At 32.9% G+C, this 19525-nt stretch overlaps 1 protein-coding gene and 1 long non-coding RNA gene across 8 annotated transcripts; one reads left to right on the top strand and one right to left on the bottom strand.

The window, feature by feature from the left end:
* Positions 1-437: 437 nt before the first annotated feature.
* Positions 438-6176, bottom strand: LOC113714320 (uncharacterized). Of its 7 annotated transcripts, none has more exons than XM_027238108.2 (8): positions 5338-6176; positions 4643-4728; positions 3019-3268; positions 1964-2143; positions 1798-1879; positions 1397-1504; positions 912-1073; positions 438-821 (listed from the first exon to the last, which is right to left on the bottom strand). In XM_027238108.2, exons 1-8 carry the CDS (start codon positions 5374-5376, stop codon positions 610-612), a joined length of 1119 nt encoding a protein of 372 aa, XP_027093909.1. In that variant the 5' UTR covers positions 5377-6176; the 3' UTR covers positions 438-609. The 7 variants fall into 7 exon arrangements, with proteins under 7 accessions (XP_027093909.1, XP_071925860.1, XP_071925861.1 ...); XM_072069759.1 differs by having other exon boundaries at positions 502-821; positions 3019-3291; XM_072069760.1 differs by having other exon boundaries at positions 502-821; positions 5397-6176.
* Positions 6177-7500: 1324 nt separating this feature from the next.
* Positions 7501-13221, top strand: LOC113713796 (uncharacterized). Its single transcript, XR_011822575.1, has 2 exons — positions 7501-7804; positions 9424-13221. It is a non-coding gene; the product is annotated as an uncharacterized lncRNA (long non-coding RNA).
* The last annotated feature ends 6304 nt before the right edge of the window (positions 13222-19525 follow it).

The raw sequence follows: 19525 nt of genomic DNA, 5'->3' as shown, positions 1-19525 counted from the left end.
GCAAATGCAAACTCTTTGAAAATGCTAATGGACTTCGCATTTCCCAAATGCGAAGTCTAGAAAATTTGTGAAAAATACTAAAATTTGCTATACCTCAAATTTGCTGAATGCTAGTTCATTTTCAGTGAGTTTTATGGGATTAATGCCGGACAAATTTTTGTTAGACAATCAATCGAAATGCCATCGGAGGGCTTGGTAGCTCCAGGTCGATATAGTCGACCTCTAAACTCAAACCTATTTGCCAAACCATGGATTACTTTTTCTTAGTGATCGTTTAGACAAGGTTCGGAGTTGGACAATCTTTTTTCGTTTTGGAGCTGTAGTTTGTCAGAGTTGGCGTTACAAATTAATCCAACTGACGTGATTTTGAAATTGAAGTTAAATTCTACGTAGATCAATATTTGATTATAAAACTATTTCTTGGGCTTGACATTGCGTGCGCTTAATTTAATGTAATTTGTGTAATAATTCGATTGTTGCTAGCTGAAGCAAGCGCCAGAATGCAAAAACAAATTTTGTGAACAGCCGCTATTGGTTCCAACTATCAAGCAACTCCTATTTTATACAAATATGAGAAGGAAACTAGAGAGATTTTCCACCTTCCTTCCTTTAAGGAAGGTCCGTACGGGGTAATAGCACAATCTTTCCTCGATGGAGGTTCTTCTCCATTAAGGTGTGTGCTTGTGTGGCTTGAGCAAATGAGTAAGTCGCACAAATGTCCACAAGGTGGGGATTGTTGTTTAGAAGAGGCCAAATGTCTCGCCGGATCCCTTCAAGCATGTTACGCTTTCCAACCACATTAAAGGTGTTTATATTTATCCCTGCATTAAATAACAAAACCTACTAGTTATGCAAGTTTGACTATGGTACCTCAACACAAAAGATGAATGAAAAGTGTTAATAAGAGATACCCATGATTGTTGCATCTTTAGAGACAAGATCCTTCATCTCCACGGAACTCCATTTCCAATGATCTTTATATCCAATACATATAAGCTTACCGCCAACCGCTAGGCTTTTCAAATTCTGGTCAACAACATCATCTCCAAGACAATCTAATACACAATTCACCCCTTCAAAAGAAAAAGGAACGAACGAAAATAAACAATGCATTAGCAAACAATAACTAACTAACAACAACATTCACCTGAAAGTAATTAAGGATCAACTACCATGCTGAAACGAATTACTTCAGTGTAGAAATAAATTGAATCCAACTATACCAAAATAAATAAAATAAAGGTTTCACATCTTCTGACTAGTTAGCAAAATTTTGTCATGAATCCTAAAATAACATCGTACACTTCAAACTTAGCCAGGGAAGAGGCAGGGGAAGAAGGGGTTGGAGTGCAAAGTTTCCATACAAAAATATGTTAGACGAAACCAAAATATGTACCAGTCCCATTAGTTTCACGAGCCACGACCTCAGAGAAATCCTGCTTCTTGTAGTTAATGGCAAAATCAGCATCTAAAGTCCTGCAAAAATCTACTTTTTCCTCGGATCCTGGAAGAAAAAACAACAAAATCTAATCAAACCTTGTACAACGGTTAACTCGTCATCTTCAATCTTAAATCTTAAGTTTGAACCTAGCTAGCTAGCTCTTGTCTCCTGCCATGTAATGTCGATGTTCTAAAATTATCTAAATTCTTTTGCAATTAATTTAGGCAACTAACTAGAAAGACCAACTATTAACTTGTTCGTATTTTAAACAAAAGGAAAATTTGTATGTACAATCCAATGCACACATACAAGAATTTTAAGGCAACGAAATGCAAGTCAGACCAAAACCAACAAACCTGCTGTTGCAAATACAACACACCCTAGACTTTTCGCAATTCTGACCGCTAATGAACCAACTCCCCATGCTGCCCCATGAATCTGAAATGTTTAAAAAGAAATAATTTCTTATTTATTTTTATAAGCTCAAATAAAGAACACTCAGGATAACAAGCAAAGCGTTACCAAAACTTTGTCATCACGAATAAGATTGTTCCTTTCAAAAAAGCTGAGCCAAATGAGTGATGCTGAACATGGTATTGCAGCAGCTTGCTCAAAAGTTAACCCAGAGGGTATAGACATCACATAGTCTTCTGGAACAGCCACATACTCCGCATATCCTCCACCATTAAGAAGAGCGCAAACCTACAAGCAAATATCCCCTTAAGAATCTAGGCAAGTAAGCAGGACAGAATTCGGAAGCGGGAGAGGTGCAAGTAATATATGCTGAGGTTGGTTCATCTTGACAGACCAATGTCCAAGAGGGCAAAATTTATATAGACACAAGGACTGATGCATGGATGAGGATTTTGAAACCACTCTCTATGCATTACCAGATTGCCATTGGATCAAAGGATTTAGAAGAAGCTTGTGCTTCCTATATTTTAAAGGAGTTGTAGCATAATCAATTGGTAGAATGGATAGATTGGAACCTTAAAGTACCAAATTATCCACATCCCAAGATGTAAGCAAGCAGTTTTGTACTTTTCTTGGCAGACATGAAAAGCAGTTTTGCCTGTTTAAAGAGGTTAAGGTCAAGCTCACTTTTGCTGGTTGCCCAGGCAGTGGAGACTGGAGACCAATAAACTGGCATGATGAGGCAAGCAATGCAGATGAAAGAAGTCAGGTATACCTGTTAGCTATGTCTAGGCCATCCAATGTACCAAAAAGAAAAACTCGCATATCTTTGCTATTTTAAGCAGTTTTACTTGCTACAGTAACTATCTTCCACACCCCCTAATTTGGCATCTCTAATATTCTATAGGTGAACAGTAGCATGTCGCTTTCTTTTTGCTTTTACCGCCCTTGAATACCTCTCATGTTGCTTTAGTATCACTTCAAAGTTTAAACATAGAGGAAAAAAAAAAACTTTGTACCTAGTCAAAATTTATTAGTAGCAAGTAATGGACAAGAGGAACACAAAAGCATGTTTCAAAGTAGAAGCTGATTTGTATTGATTAATTTATTTATTTTTTGGAATAAGCACACAAAAATTTGCATGTAAATTAAGCTAAGCCAACCTTGGAGCCTATAGGCAATTTAGAAGCTGCTGCTCCTCTTTTTACAATAGTTCCCGAGCACTCAAAGCCCAAATATTTGTTCTTTCCCAAGTGTTGATATATGCCTTCCCGTATCCATAAGTCTCTTCTATTAACGCCACAGGCTTCAACCTTGATCAAAACCTCATTAAAATCGAGTACGGGATTTTCAACCACTTTCCACTTCAAGACCTTAGGACCACCACAGCTATCATACACTACAGCAAACATTCTTTGCAAAAACCAGCAAACAAACTGATTTATGTTATCAACTAACCATAAATGAAACATCAAACATCAACATTACTAAAATAAGCAACCATGTCATAAAACACTAGAAGATTCAACGGACTTAGTGTTTAGGACGTTCACAAAATATCAAATATCAATATTATCAAAATAACCTTCTATAAATAATTCCCAAGTTCAGCTCAGGCAGGAAGCTGTTGGAGCTGGTAAAACTATTGAAAAATATATGAGAAAATAGGGTTTGGATGGCCAGGGTAGACTTCTCAAGTAGAAGTACTAGGTGAAGCTGCCCACCCCAAATATGCAACCTCTAAGGATTATACTTAATCTTCTCCACGTAGATTACTGGATAAACTGATAGTCATTTCATGTGCACTCAAATTTATAACATTCAGAAAATATCTTTAAAATATGCATCGCACAGAGCACAAACAGTACACTACAACCAAAAGCATTTATTAATCTGAGAACATGTAGTTACAGAAGTTTTACTACTTCGACTTACGTGCTCAAAATATGAGCATCATGTTATTTATGTGCTGAAAGCTTTACCAAAACCATTATCTCAATTGTTGGATGGACTATGAATAGTCATTTTTCAGTTCTTCCATCTTAAAAAAAGGGAGAAAAGGCAATTTTACGAGTTGCAATCTAGAAAATTTCACTTTCAGTCAAAACAAGATATGATTGAATCAGTTCTCAAGAAAACCAGACCAAAGACAATATTGAATGACTAACCAAGCAAATAAAGCACCATTAAATCACCAGCATAACAAAACAAATTTTTATTTAGAATAAACCAAAGGAAAAAAGATCAAAAGCCTAAATAGACTCAAAATTACAGAGTATGCTTGGAATACGAAATAGCTTAGCCCAAAGAAACTAAAAATAAAACCTTCACTTGGAAAAGGTAGGAAAAGAAAACAAATACTCAAATTTAACTTCAATAAAAGTGGGCATTGCCATCAATGCCTCAGTATCAAGTTTAGAATCCATATGGATCCCAAAAAGAAAATCAATGAAATAAAAATATAAAAGATACCAATGCCGTGAAAGATACACCCACAACCTCCTCCTACGGGTATTTGGCAATTATGCTTCCAAAAAATATAATCCCGTGTCACCAAGAATACTAGCCCTGGAATAGTTCTTTTGTCCGAAAAATGTGACTTAAGGAGCAAATTAGTTCGCGATCGGCAACTTCTCTACAATAAGTCACTCACAAGTTGAATTAAATCTTAACTGTAAGGGATGCAACCAAAACACAAAACTAAGTACCAAATGGAAGACAATTGCCAAAGCAAACTGATGTAAACCACAGAGAATAGAAAAACAAAATGGGAAAATTTAAGTTTACTTAGCCTGATCGTGAATGGAGGAGTAGATCCAGGTAGGCAAACCAACCAGAGAAATGCAAATACCAGAGTACCCTGAAACTATAACCTGCAAGACCACAAATCACCATATAAACTGTGTCAGACTTATGGTAGAACCTACCATAAAATGCCGTCAGGTTTGTCCCGTCAAATAATAATTTCAATTGATCGAAGCCTAGAATTCAGCTAAAGAAAATATTAAGTATCAAATGCTACATGAAGATGAAATCACCTGTCGAGTCTGCAATTAACCAAATGACAAAGAAAATTAATAACTTTTGAACGAGGTTAAAAGCATCAAATTTTTTTTTTAGCAAAACAGAAATTTCAACTTCTGATTACGGGACTACTGAGAGCTAATCTTATTTCATGCTAATCTCTGTGCACGTTCAAGAAACAAAATCATTTAGACCTGAGTTTACAGCAAAACCTCACCCCAGTGTTATGTTAAATAAGTTTATGCATCAGGAAGTCAACCATAAAACAGAATACATAGCAAGAGTCGAGCTTTTTAACGAAATATTTCAAGCAAAATGGGTGTACATCAGACTAAATGCAAGTTTTATCATGTTTAGTAGAGAAACTATCCACTAAGAATAATCCGTTTTCACTTCAAAGCCTCAAGAACATCCTACTAAACATAATCACACATGGTGGTATTGAAGAAAAAACTCACGTTGCTTTGTGTTCTCGCCTGAAGGAAGAGATGCTTCATCCACTGAGAGTCACCATTACCAGCCGCGTGGCCCCTGATGCAGAACTCGTCTCTTGGTTGCTAATCCTGTTGAGTTATCTGGAAAGGGAATCCTACTAAACATAATCACACATGGTGGTATTGAAGAAAAAACTCTACGTTGCTTTGTGTTCTCGCCTAAAGGAAGAGATGCTTCATCCAATGAGAGTCACCATTACCAGCCGCGTGGCCCCTGATGCAGAACTCGTCTCTTGGTTGCTAATCCTGTTGAGTTATCTGGAAAGGGAATCCTACTAAACATAATCACACATGGTGGTATTGAAGAAAAAACTCTACGTTGCTTTGTGTTCTCGCCTAAAGGAAGAGATGCTTCATCCAATGAGAGTCACCATTACCAGCCGCGTGGCCCCTGATGCAGAACTCGTCTCTTGGTTGCTAATCCTGTTGAGTTATCTGGAAAGGGAAGTCGACGTGATTTTTATGAGGTTGCATTTGCCCTAGAAGACTCTCGGGATCTGCATATACTCACTAGAACGAAAATCCTAGAACGAAACAAAATTAAAGAAACAACTTTAATGATCTAACGATGTAAGTGGTAATCCAACGGTAGAAAATCCTCCGTCGAGAAATTGTCTGTCTTTATTAGCCGGTGTTCGGTAAGAGGATTTCGGAACAAAGAATTAGAATAAATTTCATAATTATTATTTGAATTACTACTATTAGAATTGAGACTTTGGAATCATGTCTAAAAATTTGGAATTCCTCGGTTCCCTAATAACCTAAAGGGTTTTGGATAAAACCCAAGCCTGATTTTTGTTTAGAAATGGAGTCCTTCTTATCATTGGTTTAAAAAATTAATATATAATTATATATATTATATATTATAATTATAGTATTTTATTATAATTATATATTTTAGTATAATATAACTATATAATATATTTATAACTATTATAATATATTTATATTTATAATTATAATTATTATATACGCATATACTATATTACATAAATATATATTATAATTATTTAATTAAATATATTTATATTTATATTTGCAGGGAGGATATATTAAATACTTTGCAGGGGCAGGGAGGATATAATACTTTTAAATTATATAAGATCAATCAATTTTAATGTTTTTGCATGGGAAATTAATATCTTTTCGAATTGATCGCTTACAATTTTGCAAAAGTAATTCGTGCAAAAAAATGCTTACACATTTTAAGCATTAATATTTACATATTTATATCTATACTGTATGTTATTCATCAGTTCAAAACTTCTAGAAGCTTTTCTTAATAATTTTATAGATTTTACAATTATTTTTAGTTTCTTCTATAATTTAGTATGCACCATATTTCAAATTACAAAAATTCGACAAAATTCACAGTAGTTTCAATTGTTAAAAGGTGCTATCACATTCATTAATGCTTTAAAATTCACCAAAAAAAATTTAAAGTACATTAATTTTTCTTTTTTTTTTTGTGTATTGCGCTTTTCACACTACAACATCTTATTCTTATAAAATACAATAAGGACTTTTATGATGTTTCGTGATTCAAGTATATACCTTACTAAAATATAAAATTGTAACACGGTGATTGCTACTTTTCCCAATCGCTACGACTACGAAAGATACCTAGTACAGCTTATATCCCTGCGAATCAATTACGTAGTTATCCCTTAGCAAACACTTCATTACAATTCAGCATTCAATCTTGGATCATTTTGTCTCCAATGCATACGAGTTTGTTACCTCTTCAAATAGGCATGGTACCACAATTTCCATGTCATTTGGATGCCAATCACACTTATCATTTCCCTCGTACCATGACATAATAAGTGCCTGCGTAGATATGCCAACATTTCTAAGACACAATACATCACAGTTACAGGTATAGATGGCAAACAAATTCATTTAATTAATTTTATTCATACTTGTCATTAATAACTGGATATGAATATATTAAATTTTTACATATGAATATAAATGAGTTATCCTTGGATATAATTAGGTAATTCATCAAATTAGGTAATTTGATTAGGTAGTTCATCAATTAACTAATTCACTAATTAGTTACCTAATTGGATATAATTAGATAATTCATCAAATCCAATCAACACATTTAACTTATATTCCTAAACTTGTATTTCCACCATCAATTGTTGTTGTCTCCACTATCACCTTCTCCTTCCCACCAGCAAGTCCACTGCTCCTCCCCTTCTCTTCCTCCGCTACTTGTTTCCCCTCCACCTTCTCTCCGTCTCTCTTTAATAGAAGGCCTTTGCCCCTTCCTCGCCCGATTTCAATAGCATCAAATCCACCTCGAAAGCGCAAATTCCTGAGCTGATCTATGAAAAAACCCGTGGTGTCTTGAAGATTTTTCCAGAGAATGTCATCCGTGATGCTGCAAGTAACTTTGCAAGCCAAAAGAGACGTTAAACAGGTTGGCAAATAGAACAAAATATGCTGTCCAGGCTAATATAATTATGAAGTTCCTTTCGTTTTATACTTGTGAGAAGTTGTATTATGCTTCCAAATATACTAGCTACTGTTGATTGTTAGTGTTCGAATTGGGTTGGAGGAAAGGGGGATTGGTTGGTTATTTTTTGTTATTGAGATTGAGTTTACATTGCAATTACTCATTTGACTCATTACAGAGCAATTCTTGCATACTTGGTCGATGAGTAAGAAAGAAGATTGGTTTGTTTTTCTAATTTTTACAAGTTTTTAGACTAGTATATTTTTGCCAAATTTCTTTCTCATTTCTAAAGATAATTGATTCTACCTATACATGGTTCATCTCTTTGTGAAAATTGTTAAGATTGAGTCGTTTTGCTGTTGCTAAAACTATGTTCAAAGCACAAAATAAATTCTTCTAAATAGTAGTCTATGTAGTGCTTGGTGCTTGTTCTACCATTTTCTTTCTTATCTTCTGAGGGAAGTTAGTTCAAAAACATCTCAACTTTTGGCATGATTGCTTAAGGTCGTTTGTGGCTTATAAGTATTGAACATTGATCTCATGTTTTTTCCATTAGAAACAAATATAGGTGGCAAACAAACTCATTTATATGGCACAAAAAGTATAGATATGTGGCCTTTTGCCTTTCGGTTGGGACTTAAAGAATCCAGAGGAGTATCTGGAGGAGCAAGGGAAATTGTAAGGCATTGATTTAGGTCTAACATCTACCCAGGTAATAGGATTTTAAAAATCTAAGTGGTTTACAAGGCAAAAATTGACTGCTATTGAGGAAAATAGTTCTCCATAATGTACCACTTTCTAGAATTTAATCTCTAATTTAACACAATTCCCTATAGGTGGGAATAATAATGGCCGATGCGATGAATCTGTTGATACATGAATTTTCCCTTTTCTCTTTTAATTGTAAGAAGATACAATAAGATATTTACTTGCATGTTACTGCTAATGTTAAAGCTACTCTTGGGCATTACTTTTTAAGATCCCAACTGGTCTGAAGGCATGGGTTTAGTTTTAAATTTAGTAGCATTCTTACAGCAACAACTGTATAGCATTTTGCTGTACTTGACTTCCATCCAGCCAGTTTAGTATTTTGAATTTGAATACTCAGTTGAGTAAATGCTTTTCTGAAATTTAGCTGTAAAGATCTCTTAGAACAACCATTTAGCGTCGATACTAATTGGCATTTCAATTTGATGAGGTTGTTGTCCTAATCACATCATATATATATATATATATATATATATATATAGCCTTGCTAATCTTTCTTATTAAATATTTCTGAATTTGAGGCAGTCGTGTATCCAAACACAGTTAGTATTAGAATGAGCTGATTTAGCTCATTTATGTAAGATGGTTAGGTGTTGTTGCTACCTTTCGTACCTGTGAATTTTGTTTACTCAAACTTTGAGTAAATATGTGTTTTCGGGCTGAAAGGAATCTTCTGTTACGGGTCATTTTTTCATTTACACATGTTGAATCAACAATGCATGTAAGGCAACAGTGTGAAACAGGATATCTTAGAAGAAAAATCTTTTAGAGGTAAATCAGGGATCGGTAACATATTTCTTGTTGTATTTGTTAAGGGTGTTGAGAGAGTTAAGGGTGCTGAATTTGGGATCAATGCAAAGGTGTTTGCAGCTCCTGAGCATTCTGAAGGACATACGAATTACTAGTATACTAATTATTGTTGAAAACCAAGAAAATCCTTAACTCTATATGGTTCTGGTAACTATAGCTCTTGTTCAATATGCTTGATCGAGTATTGTGATCAACATGTATACCTTTTCACCAAGTAGGTATAACCTCTGATGTGAATGATTTGCTCCATAGAACTTAAAAAGTCACAGTGGTCATAATAAGATGAATCTGGTCTAAGCAAGTATTCCTATTCCATTTTTGTCCACAATGTAACAGCCTAAAGAGTTATAGTAGTAGGAACACTGGCGCCTTGTGAAGAAATAATTAATAGAGCAAAAAGTACCAAGCACTAACACAGTACTTCTACTACTACTAAAATACAAGGTAAAAAAATGGGTTGTATTACTCTATTGCTGCACTTCTGCGACTAAAGTTCTGTAGAGCAAAAATCTACTTGCAAGATTTTCATGTTTTGTACTACAGTACTTTGATCTATCCAACACTAAATTTCTCGATTTGTTGTTGATTTTATGACCACAAGCTCCAAGATGAGAGTCACTTTCACCTGTTCATTGCATGAGTGAGTATAAATTGATTGTATTAGCAGCTGCTTAATATTCCACCTAGTAAAAATTGACATGAGTGATGCAGTACACCTTCCCATGAGATGACGAAACTTCTGCCTCTTCTATTGCAACTTTACCAGCATTCTGTATATTCTCTTTTTTATCATTTTCTACTTGAATTACCTTCTGTGTTACCTAATCAAAGCTAAAGGGTAACATAGGCATCAATAGAGACAAATGCAAAGAGTTTCTTATAAAGAAACATGCTACATATAGAATATAGTTTAATGTGCATTTCAGCACACATCCAGGACAGTCAAAACTTCTGAGAGTCCCAACTTCTCCAGCCTGTCATTGTTTTAGTTCAATATTATGTGCACAATATGATGTTCTGTTGATGTATTAAGTTCCATTAAAACAAGAATACGCTGACCTACAAAATCTTACGGAGACAAAAATAGAGAAACATGAAATGATTAATAGTTGCAAACTCAAAATAAAAAGTAGCAACTTTTTCAGCAGTAATTTTCTAGTTTGTTCTTTGAATTTTATCTTAGATAGATGAAATTTTGTCAGAGCACATTCAGGAACAATGTTCTTATACAAGCCATGAGCCTACCAATACAGATGAGTTGACCCAAGGTTCTTCCAAGCGCTCGAGACAGCTCACATCATTGATATAGAAGGAATTTGATATATTGTACATTGAACCGGATGGTTCACAAAGAGCACAATGCAAATGGTAGTTTGCATCTTTAGTTGCTAAATTTACTAACCTTCATATTTAGGTAAGCTATATATTTCATAATTTTCTGGTCTTCTTACTCTAGTGTTGATAATTTTGGCCAAGATTATGCGTTTGTTTGACAATGATTTGTCTTAAACAACTGGCCCAAGTCAGCTCTTCCTTTTTTATTTTTTAGGATCCTTTTTTTCTTCATCTTTTACTGTTTTTTGTCGATTTTTTCTGTTAGGAGTTCCAATCTGGCTATGTATCCATATCGAATTCATGATGTGATTTTGCTTCTATTGCTACCAATTTTGTTGGAAAATACATGTCACCAGAGACCCCACTTCTGTTACTCATAGACAATAAGTTATGGTGCAGGGTAGGGGTGGCAATCGGGTCCAAATCCGCTGATCCGAACCTGACCCCGCCAACCCGAAATGGGTCAGGATACCTTACCCGAATCCGAAAATTTCGGGTTGGCGGGTAGACCCGAAATTTAATTTTAATTTATTAATTTACCATTGTAATTTGTAATAAAACCAATTTCACACAAGACTAATTACATAATCAAGTAATAAATTTTTAAATAAATAATCCCAAACCAAATCTAAAATAAATTAAAACACCGTAAAAGTGTTTTATCCCAAACCAAATATAAAATAAATTAAAACAGTATAAAAGTAAAAAATAATATAATACATTATTTGTCCAAATATAATAATTTCAACTTCACACAAGTTAAATAAATTCATTTAGGATTAAGTGATTAATGCCTTTGGAAAAAAAGAATAACTTAGTTTAGTTAGATAAAATAATTTTTATGTTTATTAAATTATTTTTAATTTGTAAACGGGCTATCGTGGTTGACTCGAATTCGACCCATTTTCTTTTCGGGTTCATCTAGTTTGACCCGATTCTGACCCGAACCTGCAAAATCTCAAACCAAACCCATTAATTTCGTGTTAGGTTCATGTCGTGTTTTCAAGTCGTGGCGGAAATTGCCACCCCTAGTACAGGGTAAGTGCTTGTGGATATACTCGGTTCATGTTATTTGTCTTGCATGGTTGCTTGGATGTTGTCTTCAGCTGATCAACTTGACAAAGAGCTGGAGAAGTGTCATGCTATGCAATCTGGAGGAGCTCTGTTATGCAATGAAAACGTTAGCGAGAAATTGTAGTTGTACGAAGTTTGAGAAGCTGAGTGCTTCTTAAGTATTTTGATGCATTAGGACAACTTTATGCTCGGTATTATGTACTTTGCAGTGATTTGATGAAGTTGGCTAGTGCTTAGATTTTAAGCAGTTAGGTTTCTATTGCCTTTAATCACCTTTTAGAATGTTGTGTTAAAGTGGTTAATTTTTATCTCAAACTTGATGTTGCGTTCCTAGTAAAATTACAATTTGCATGACCGAGTAAAATAGGTTTCCAATAATGTCATCACTGCCATAGACCCTGCTGCTTTGGCTTCTTACTTATAGAGTGAGGATGGAAACTAGACAATCATTTTCTTTTACTTATTCTGCTTCTGCTGCCTGTCTTTTTATTACAGCCCCTGACAAGCTTGCTCTTCTAATGTTTCATCAAGGATGCATTAGATATTCAAGAAATCGATCATATGGTTCAAAAATGATTAGGCCTATGAAAGTGCTCTGGTAGGAACTTTAAAAAAGTTTTTTTCTTGATTTTGGCAAGAAAGTTTGTCACTGTTGCATGGAAGAACTTTTAGCTGGAAGTCTCTTGTGTCTTCTTGCATCAGATGATAGATTCTAAAGGGGTGAAAAAAAAGAATTATGTGATGGAATTTGTGATTTCATGGTACTTTGCTAGTACAGGATACTGATGAAGAATCAATTCGAATTAAAATGGGGTCGAACTCTCAAGACCCTTTCTCTGATAGTCGGAGTAGTCCCATATCGTCCATTCGTTGACCTTAATAATGTAGACCATAGGTTAAGGGTCATGCATCCCACATCTTAACTTCCTTGAGTTTCTGAAAAATGGTTAGCTTCAGAAAGTGAAGTATTAACATGTAAAAGTTTCATGGATTCTAAGTGTATGTATTTTGTCTACCAATTTGTGGGAATTCAGGTAGCTGTTGTTTATTCTGGTGCTAAAGGTTGGCAAGAAGTTTTGGCCATGTAACCTTTCACTATTCTATCAGTTATTCCAATCTATTGAAGATTTATCTTTGTTTGTATACTAAATGAAGTAATTGCTAGTCCCATCAGGATGGCTTGCAGTTCTCAATTGAGCCAATAGTCTTGTTCATCAGGATGCAAATTGTAATTTTGCTATCCTTGTTTTAAGCGAACCATCTTGTTATAGCTGTCAAATGTTTGTGCCCTTTATGCTAGCGAAAGATGGATGAGAAATCAATGTACAAGGGCTACTATGCTTCGTGATGTTAACTACTTTTATTTTATTTATTATTATTATTTGTTGATTTTATCTTTTCATTTTATTTCTTTGTAATTTGTTAGTTTGGTCATTTTTAAGTATTACCAATTTATGACAAGATTTAACCTCCTTTCTTACCTTTTCAAAATGAAATTTTAAAATTGTGCACGAAAAAAATACTAGGGGTTCAAAGTTTTGAATTAAGTTTTTATGTTTACTTTCATATTATTTAGTCCAAATTTTTAGATTCTTATTGTTCAATTATTAAATAGTATGTAATTTTGCGACATATCACACGGATGGAAAAAAATTGGTAATTAGACTTATTTGACATAATAAATAAATAATTAAAATTAATGATGGATGCAAAGTGGTATAAATTGATAATTTAATTTATAAAATGAATTTAGATGAGTTTGTAAAAAATTAGAATAAATGGGTTGTAAATGGGTAATTGGGTTATCAAACTCACTTTTTGACTTATCCATTGATACTCCTCTAATTAAATGGGTTGATTCATTTATACTCATTACCCATTTTACTCAACCCAAATCACTCATTTTGATACCTCTAGTTACAAGTCTCGCCTAAATTGATATTCCCAAAAATAAGACCCAAATTACTAAACCCAAAAATATGCGGGGTTCAATTGAGCAATTTCATTTCATTTTCTATCACTTTTCCACCACCTTCGGTGTTTTTCATTTGTGGCTTTTTTTGGTTTTTCTTTCCTTTTCTTTTTTTGGAGTTAAAGATCACCAAACTCAATGTAGTGAGTTTTAGACCACTCGGTCTACAGGGTCTACGGGCTCACTCGTAGACCAGATTTACACAAGTTTTTTGCCATTGAAAAATAATTCTATCTCATGTTTGGTTAGAGATTTGATAAATAGGATTACTATGTTAATGATCAAAATGCCCTTTAATTTGTAGAATCATCTAAATAAAATAATTTAACAATTTATAACTTTTATTAAAATAAAGTAATTTGAAACTTTAGAATTATAAAGTAAATCAAAGATTTTGATATATAAAAATTGGCATTCACTCAAATTCAACTCGTTCAGGCACTTAAAAATAGGTTTTAACACAGTTTTTTAATCTAAATTTGAAATTTAATTAAATATTGGGTCAAATTTTGGCTAAGTTAAGGTTTAATTAAATAAAATCCAACCCATTGAAGAGTTTTAAATGACCCAAGTTCAAGCCAATATAGAAGATTTTTTTTGGCTAAATTTGACCTTATTAAAATCCTCATTTGCAAAATTCAATTAATAACATTATGTATTTTATAGAATTTGGTTGAGAAAATAAGGTGAGTAAAGGCAATTTAGTTCAAGGGCAATATAATCCTTTTATTATGATACAAGTAGGGGCAAATTAGTCAAAAATTTTAAATTAATTAATGGAGATAAATTTGTTAAAAATTTAAAATAATAAACATGGGCAAAATAGTTAAAAAATTTTAATATAATTAATAGGGGCAAATTAGTCAATTTATTATCATATTATTATGTGAGAAAATGGTTATATAATATTCAGAATGAATTTGTATCATCCATAAGAGCAAATTAGTCCAAATATTGTTTTGTTAGTAGTAGAGGTAAATTAGTCAAAAAATTTTAAAGTAATTAGTAGAAGCAAATTAGTCCATTCATGTTATATTATTGTGTGAGGGTAAGATTATATAATTATGAGAGTACAAATTTATATTATTTGTAAGGTTAAATTAATTTAAAATTTCATCATTCTATCTCTTAGTCATCGCGTAATAACTAATACTACATCTCACATGGGATTATTTTATCCCATGTGTAGGAAATTAATTCAGTTAGTTAAAATTTGTCATTTCATATGTAAAATACAACTAAACATAGAATGATACGAGATAATCTAATCCTGTGTCATCTAATAACCAAACAGACCCGAAGAATTAGTGTCTTGCCTTTTTCTATTGTCACGTTTGTTGATGTCCTTGATAGGTTTTGTCGGCCTAGGGCTAGATGAGCTTAAAAGACTCCAGCCCAAATGAATTAATTTTATTGATCATATTAAGACATTATTGATTGGTCAATGTGGGCCTCAAGTACTTTATTTAGGCCCAATTGATTAATCTTAACTTACTGTTTGATTATCTGGTATGGTGGATGTGCTGTCTAAGCTATGACCGGTAGATTTGGCTTAATAGACTAATATTAGATTACCACATTATCACCCATAGATAAATTTTAATTAAACCCTAATTACCGTTCTCTGCTAATTATGAAATGACTTGATTGGAACTCACTGCCAATTTAGAAAACTAACTCACTGCTAATTTAGAAAACTATCTTTCATTTTTCTGCCCATAATTGCTTTCCTTCTTCCCAATTGTACCTTTTTGTTTTATTGCCATAGATTAACCTTGAGATTAATGATGGATTTGACGTCTTTAATAAGCTTGATTGGTGTTCTAGCTTAACAAACAAACGAGAGTGGCATTGGTTCGCCGCTGTACTGACCATTTCTTCCTTAGTTTTTTTTTTCCTTTTCCCTTCTATTTTTTACACTTTTCTTGCTGAAAATTAGGAACACCGGGTTTTCCCTTATTATTTTGTCATCTCTATTGATTATAAGATATTAGGCTTTTCCTTTGATTATTTTCTAACATGTAATGGACATTTGTTCCTATTTTTGCTTTATTTTTATGTTTGTACTCATGTTTTTCCATCTTCCTTTTTTTAGTTTCTTGGATAATCTTCATTTATACTAAGTGCAAAGGCTATGTTTATGTTTCTCTCCAACTTGGTTCTGTTGTGTGCTTAATTAAGCTTTTATGATTTTTGTTTGAAGTAGTTAGAGATAGCAAATGAGCAGGATGGATGGGATTTGGGCAACATTTAATTGGGACTCCAAAATATGGGTTATACCCAAACAGTCCCATATTAGTCATGGGACAATATGAGGGGATTAAAATGGTCTCACCCAAATACCCAATAATCTCATTTTATTTTTTTAACTCCATTTTCCCTAATCAAATGTCTCAATGTTACCTTTTTTTTAATATCATTTAGTTAGGGTACATCTAATGAAATTGAAGTTTAAAACTGAAATATGAAATCTAACATCTAAATTCATTAAGTTATTGAATTATTAAGTACTAAATATGCTACATTTGAGTGTATATCACAATAAATGATAAGTGAATAACTTATCACTTATTTTTAGAGTTAGTTTTATCTAGAAAATTCAGTGCCACTTAATTAATTCAGATGTTCTATTTTTTGTTATCAAACGCGTCTGAACATATTAAGATCTGAACCATTAAATTTAAATGCTGAATTGAGTTATCAAACAAGGGTTTACTTTGTTTATTTTGTAAAATTTCCCCCATCAAAGTCATGCATTCTCCTAAAATATTTGATGATTCAGTTTTGTACTTGCCCAAATTTCTACTTCATACGACTAAATGTTGCCCATGTTTACTCCAATAGACGATCTTATACATATTTGTACAATTCATGTCATGATGAAATTGATCAGTGCTAATTCTTTGCATTGTGGAAAAATCATCTAGTAAAACCTATGTCAATTGATCCTTTTTTAAAAAAAAAAAATTCAGTTTTCGAGCACTAAATTTCATAAAATTTGAAAGTGAACCTACTTTTTGAAGTTCAATTTGGACATAACAAATTTTGCTAATCAAATGTCTCAAAATTGGTGGGTGGTTTTGGCTTTTAGAAAAATCAATATTTTTAGGTTTTGGGAGAAAAGAAAGACCCATGGAAGTTCAAACTAAGTCCCAATTAGATCCCAATTTTAAATGGATATTATTAGATATATTTTCAATTATGTCCATTTACATACCCATTCTGTCCAAAATAAATTTGAGCATGGGAGCCAACTGGGTCTTGAGACTTTTTGCCACCTCTACAAGTACCGGACTTCTTTCTCTGCTTGTAGAAGTTCGAAAATGCAATGTAGTGTTAGTCCTAAAAGCAAATGAGCTTTTTTTTTCCCCTTTTTCCCTTCCTTGCTTTCCATTCTTCTTCTACCTAGTTGCGCAAGTGGACTGTTAGATTGCTCATTCTATCTTATAATATTCGCTTCAAATTAGACCAAAAAATATTTTTCTTGGTATCAAATTGTACTCTTTTCAACCAAGCATGAATTAATATTTTTGAAGCATAAAATCAACAATATCAATCAAGTGAAGTGACTGCCACCCATGGGGCGAAGTCAAAGGCAAGAAATGGCGAGAGACATTCTCTTCAATGCAAATTGAGACAATCTCCACTAGTCAAATAACGCCAGAAGATAAATACTCGTGCAGTTCAGATCTAAACCCAAGCATTTGCGAGGAATACAACCCTCTTTATATCAATTAAAGCAATCATTGCCATATGGTTATGAAACCAAGGCCTTGTCTGATAATTTAATTGAACACTTAAAATTTAATGGATTCAGATCTTAACATGTTCAAATGAATTTGATAATAAAAAATTGAACATTTGAATAAATTAAGTGGTACTGAATTTTCTAAATAAAACTTGTTCCAAAAAATAAGTGATAAGCTATTCACTTATCATTGAATGTGATATACATCCAAATATATTAGATTTAATTTTTAACAATCCAATAATTTAATGGATTCAAATTTCATATTTCAATTTTATCAAATGCATCCTAACGCTAGTAATCCAAGTCAACTAGGTATGCATGATCATAAGTGAACGTATTTATGAAGTATGATGCCTTAGCAAAATGGTTAGATAGTACGGCCAAACTGTTCAATCGTTATCGTTCAGAAGGGTATAGCAAGTAACATACAATAACGTAGGTTCAAGAGTTCCTCCAATGTGAAAATAAGACAAAACATTTAAGCCCTCCTGAAATGAAATGCATACTAAGTTGTAAAAATGCCCAATTGATTTATTTAGGTAAAATGTACAGTAATGTTGTCAACTCAACTTGGTAGCATTAGAACAATCTACTGCATATATATATATGGAATAAATAGGTAATACATATATATTAGGTAAAATTATCCCGCATACATATGGGATAATTGCAGAAATCTCTCCTGAGATTTCTAACAGTTGCACTCACCTCCCCTAATATTTGAAAAATAACACTAACCTCCCTTGAATTTAAAATTTTGATAGCAACTTCAACCCATGTTAGAGAAAGTGCCATTAAAAAAGTCTTTTGGGATGTGAGATAATAATTTTGTTTCATTTGTATCCTTTTTGTTTCTTGTGAGGTTGTATTAGTAAAAGAATGAAAAACATTAAGAGATAGAAACATTAGTGAAACTTAGAGGATATATGTGCAAAGAGAATAAGCGCAGCAATAAAATCTACAAGAAGCAACAAATATATGTTCAAAAATCTAAGATTCTAAAATATATAAAAAGACTATTGATCAAGTAAAAAAATTTACCTTTGATCAATACAAAAGAGTTTCTTATTGTCATACTTTATAGTATATCGATCTAACACTATTTACCATATTTTGTACACAGTTATACTCTCTTATGATCGACACAACAATTTCATCATACTATAACTAACACCACAATTTTGTGTATTAAGTTCAGATGATAAGGATTGCTTATCTATCATCTTCTGATTGCCACATATTTTTAATAGAAAAATCTTTAGATTTTGCCTTGATTTCTGCTTTTTTTCTCCTTTTGTTTTACGAATGCATAAGATGAAATAAGTTCAACCAAAACCACTAAAATTTATTCTTTTATGAAACTTTGTTTGGAGGTTTATTTATCCTACATTTTTCTTGTTTATGCTTCTCTTCTATGTAGAAAATATATGATTTTTTATTGTTATTTCAAGTGTTGTCAATCACAAAATGACACCATATTGGAGCATCAATTAGCGTCATTTTGTAAGTGCACTTACAGTGCCTAATGAAGCGAAAAATAATCATTAATCTTATTTAATTAATTATTTTAGACTTGTTTATTGCCCTAAGTTTTTTTACTCAAATTCGTTTACTAATAACCTTAAACTCTTAGGGTATAGAAGTAAATTCATCCTATCTTATGTCAACTATAAGCCCCAAATTCATACTAAGGCAAGTTGGTGTTATTTTTCAAACCTTAGAGGAGGTGAGTGCAACTGTCGAAAATCTCAGAGGAGGTTTTTTGCAATTATCCCTATATATCGTCTTGATTAATATGTATATATATACACACATATTAATCAAGACGAAAGAGGATCACAGTCAACATAACAACTCCTCCCATGCAATTTGTCATCGTCATGCACCACTCCTGGTCCCATAATGTAGCCCTCCATTTCCTCTTTTTTTTCTTGTATAACTAGACGATGCAGATAAAATAATGCCTGCTTTTGTT

The sequence above is a fragment of the Coffea arabica genome, chromosome 10c, assembly GCF_036785885.1.
Source record: "Coffea arabica cultivar ET-39 chromosome 10c, Coffea Arabica ET-39 HiFi, whole genome shotgun sequence".
Taxonomy (NCBI): Eukaryota; Viridiplantae; Streptophyta; class Magnoliopsida; order Gentianales; family Rubiaceae; genus Coffea; species Coffea arabica.
The sequence above is the reverse complement of the archived record's forward strand: the minus strand, read 5'-3'. Positions and strand labels throughout refer to the sequence as shown.

Bases quoted from the DNA above. Each gene is read 5' to 3' on its own strand.
- LOC113714320 (XM_027238108.2), bottom strand. From the start codon at position 5,376: ATGAAGCATCTCTTCCTTCAGGCGAGAACACAAAGCAAC. The intron at 4,729-5,337 runs GTGAGTTTTTTC...GTGGTCTTGCAG, and splicing joins AGGCGAGAACACAAAGCAAC to GTTATAGTTTCAGGGTACTC. The intron at 1,880-1,963 runs GTAACGCTTTGC...TAAACATTTCAG, and splicing joins TTCGTGATGACAAAGTTTTG to ATTCATGGGGCAGCATGGGG.